This window comes from Aplysia californica, unplaced genomic scaffold, assembly GCF_000002075.1.
Source record: "Aplysia californica isolate F4 #8 unplaced genomic scaffold, AplCal3.0 scaffold01128, whole genome shotgun sequence".
In the NCBI taxonomy this organism is placed as follows: domain Eukaryota; kingdom Metazoa; phylum Mollusca; class Gastropoda; order Aplysiida; family Aplysiidae; genus Aplysia; species Aplysia californica.
Window position 1 is genome coordinate 12,520 of NW_004798398.1, and position 3,237 is coordinate 15,756.

The 3,237-nt window shown below is 41.4% G+C and overlaps 1 protein-coding gene across 1 annotated transcript in view; it reads left to right on the forward strand.

Moving 5' to 3' along the window:
• Positions 1 to 82: 82 nt before the first annotated feature.
• Positions 83 to 3,237, forward strand: part of LOC101846393 — a gene marked incomplete in the record, with an annotated part of 18,161 nt that continues 15,006 nt past the window's right edge. Inside the window, 2 exon segments of the mRNA XM_005111806.2 lie at positions 83 to 192; positions 2,849 to 3,099. Of these exon segments, the coding sequence (XP_005111863.2) occupies positions 99 to 192; positions 2,849 to 3,099 (345 nt within the window).

Genomic DNA, 3,237 nt, shown 5'->3' on the forward strand with positions numbered 1-3,237 from the left:
TGTGTGTGTGTGTGTGTGTGTGTATGTGTGTATGCATGTGTGTGACATCCAACAACGATGTTCTCTCTGTCTCTTCCAGCTGGCCCTGTAGTCACGTGATGGAGACCACGGCTCTTCTCTGCTTCCTCCTCCTGGCCCAGGCGTCTGCGTTTCCATGGTTACACAACTCTAAGAGCAACGTTCTTGTGCAAGGTTAGGCCTTCCGGGTGATATTTTTTTCCTGATATATAATAAATCAGGAAACACATGTAACATTTGTTATGAAAGATTAATCGAAGTAACAACAACAAAAATGTGTAAACAGATTTTTTTTAAATAAGAGAAACGTATTTTGTGTGCGTTTGGCTACCATTTCTTACGATGGCTAAATTGGAAAATATACGATACTGTTATTTTTCTAAGATTTATTCCAACTTTACAAGGATTGGAAAATATACGATACTGTTATTTTTCTAAGATTTATTCCAACTTTACAAGGATGTCTGATATATTACAAAATACAAATGTATATGGTTAATAGGTTCTTAACGATTTCTCAAAATTAAAGTGTATGTTTAGCTACAGAATGTAGTACACAGGAGGGTGTGGTGGCGGAGCGGTTAGTGCGATCGTCTCCGAAGCGGAAAGTCCGGGTTCGAGTCTCGGTTCGGGCACAGATTTTTTTCGCCTCCTCCTTTCCACTCAGCAGTAATGGGTACCTGACTTCTAGTTGGGAAAGTAAAGGCGGCGTTGAAAGGAACTGGCCACCCTACAACAATATGCCGAAGGCCCAGGAAGTGTTTCACTAACAAGGCAATCCCCAATGTCCGGATCGGATGCAGGAATAACTTTACTGTGCTACATTTCTCCATTCCTAATAATGATTACCTCTTAATTAACAAACACAGCTCTCTGTGGTGCAGTAGTGAGGTGCTTCCCGCGTCCCACAAAGAAGACTTGAGTTTGAATCTCGCTGTGCAGGGATAATTTTTCTCCTCTATCTCGATCTTTTTTTCTGGGATACTGTATCCCTGTCAGGCAGGGTCGAAACCAACTTCTGAAATGATCTGAAAATCAAATTTTGATTTGACTTAAAAGGTCGTTAAAGTGATTATTCCTTTCGATACCGATGAACTAAGAAGATGGTAAGCCTACAATATAGCTTCTCTCCCCCCCCCCCAAATTAATTAATTAACAAGTTTCGGTTGTATAATAATGTAAGTGCAAATAATTTACTACTTCCCTATTGACACAGTTTACATACAATTGGAAGAAGGCTACTTCGATCTTGCCTTTCAGGGCCAACCCAGGCTAAAAGGGACACAGAATCCCTGCAGACACTCACTCTAAAATACTTAACCCTATCCGTACGCCGCGTTTTACTATCGTATCCATACGACGCTGTGCCACCACTTAACCCTATCCGTACGCCGCGTTTTACTATCGTATCCATACAACGCGGGGAACTCTGTGCCACCACTTAACCCTATCCGTACGCCGCGTTTTACTATCGTATCCATACAACGCGGGGAACTCTGTGCCACCTCTTTCCAAAGAGGAAATTTACTCGTTAATCCGATCCGTACGCTTTGCATAGTAGTCTGTCAAAATAATTTTTGAGAAATGCTGAAAGTTTCAAAGAGATCTTTGCACTAGAAGTATTCTAAAATGTGAAGAATACAACCCCGGGGGTACAAAATTACCCCCAGGGTGTACGGATTTAAAGAATAAACCTCCCCACAAAGCAATTGAACCATTATCTCCTGACAGCGACGATGAGGCGCTTAACCACTACACTGGAGACGCCGTCCTTTTAGTCGTCATGCCAAACTGTGGGCGACAAAGGCCATCAAGCTTAATGTGGAAACCGAGCTAATAACGTGCTCAGACGATCGCGCGTTTGGCAGTGGCAAAGGGTCTATGTGTTTTCAAACGTTTTGTTAATCCTAATGGGAGAAGCGAAATCGGTAGTGGTGTATATTTTGGAGTACCCGGGTATAATGCACAACTTTCTTGATGCTTTGTCTGGTTGCTCCCCTTTCTGCCCCCCCTCCCCCTTCCCATCCCTCCCTCCCCCAAAATCCTTTCGTACCTTTCGCCCCCCCCCGCCCCTCCTACCAAACTTTTGCCAAGAAAAACTGCCAAAGAAAATAACACTGTTAAAACCACTCCAAGCTTTGAAAGTAGTAAGAAATCGATGTGGCAAGGTTTTCTGTCAAGCGAAACATTAACAAAGAACCCTTTAGCACGTTCACCTTCGTTCTTCTTTTTATTTTTATTTTAAATCTGAAAAATGTGATAAAACTGCCAAAATGGTGCCTTTTGTTCTTTCAATGTATAAAATATTCAGATGGTGTTAAGACGTGGTGGAATCAGGCGCTCGTCAATCTTTGGACATATTATGGAGTTAATAGTTATTGGTATCATCTTAAAGTATGCCAGCTCACTAATCTTCCTTTTCGTGGAAAAAAAAATATCCACTCTCTTGAATTGAAGTCGAGATATTTTCCGTTGCAGATGTAGGGGTCGCTTCGACGAATGTCCGAGGAAACTGCAAATTTGGAGCTGTTATGCCTTTGATCAACATTGTTTAGTAAAATGCACACTGAAATGTGTTTTTGAATAGGCATATAACAATTTTTTTTTTAAATAACCCAAAAATCCCAACCTTAAACCTCTCAAAATAAATATAGAAATTGTCAAACCGGATGAAAATTGTTGCTTTCTCTTTCATTACTTTGAAGAGCGCCTGATTTACCCCGATGCCACACATAAATAATTTCCAATATGGAGATTTGATTCACAAAATGTTCTAAAATTTTAATATAAACTTACACTGTGTCTAACAAGAGATTATTTCTGTCCCCAGAAAAAGTTCAAGTAGAATTAGTCACCCCTTCATCCCACCATGACCACGGAGGAAGTCGATTCGCGCGCGCAGCGGAAGTCCTTCCGGACGACCTCCACTTCCGGTTTGACCTGGGGTCACGGGAGGTCAACCTGAGGTTAGGGAGAAGCGCGCGGGGCTTGAGGAAAGACGCTAAGAAAGACATTGTGGACTTCCCGGTGTTTGTCATTGAGAACGGGAGGATACAGCGGAAACAGATCTTGCACGACCAGGTGATTTGTTGATGACGATGATGACGATGACGATGATGATGATGATGATGATGATGATGATGATGATGATGATGATGATTGTTATGGTTACTATGATTGATATTATTATTGTTATTGCTATAATTATTATTATTGTTA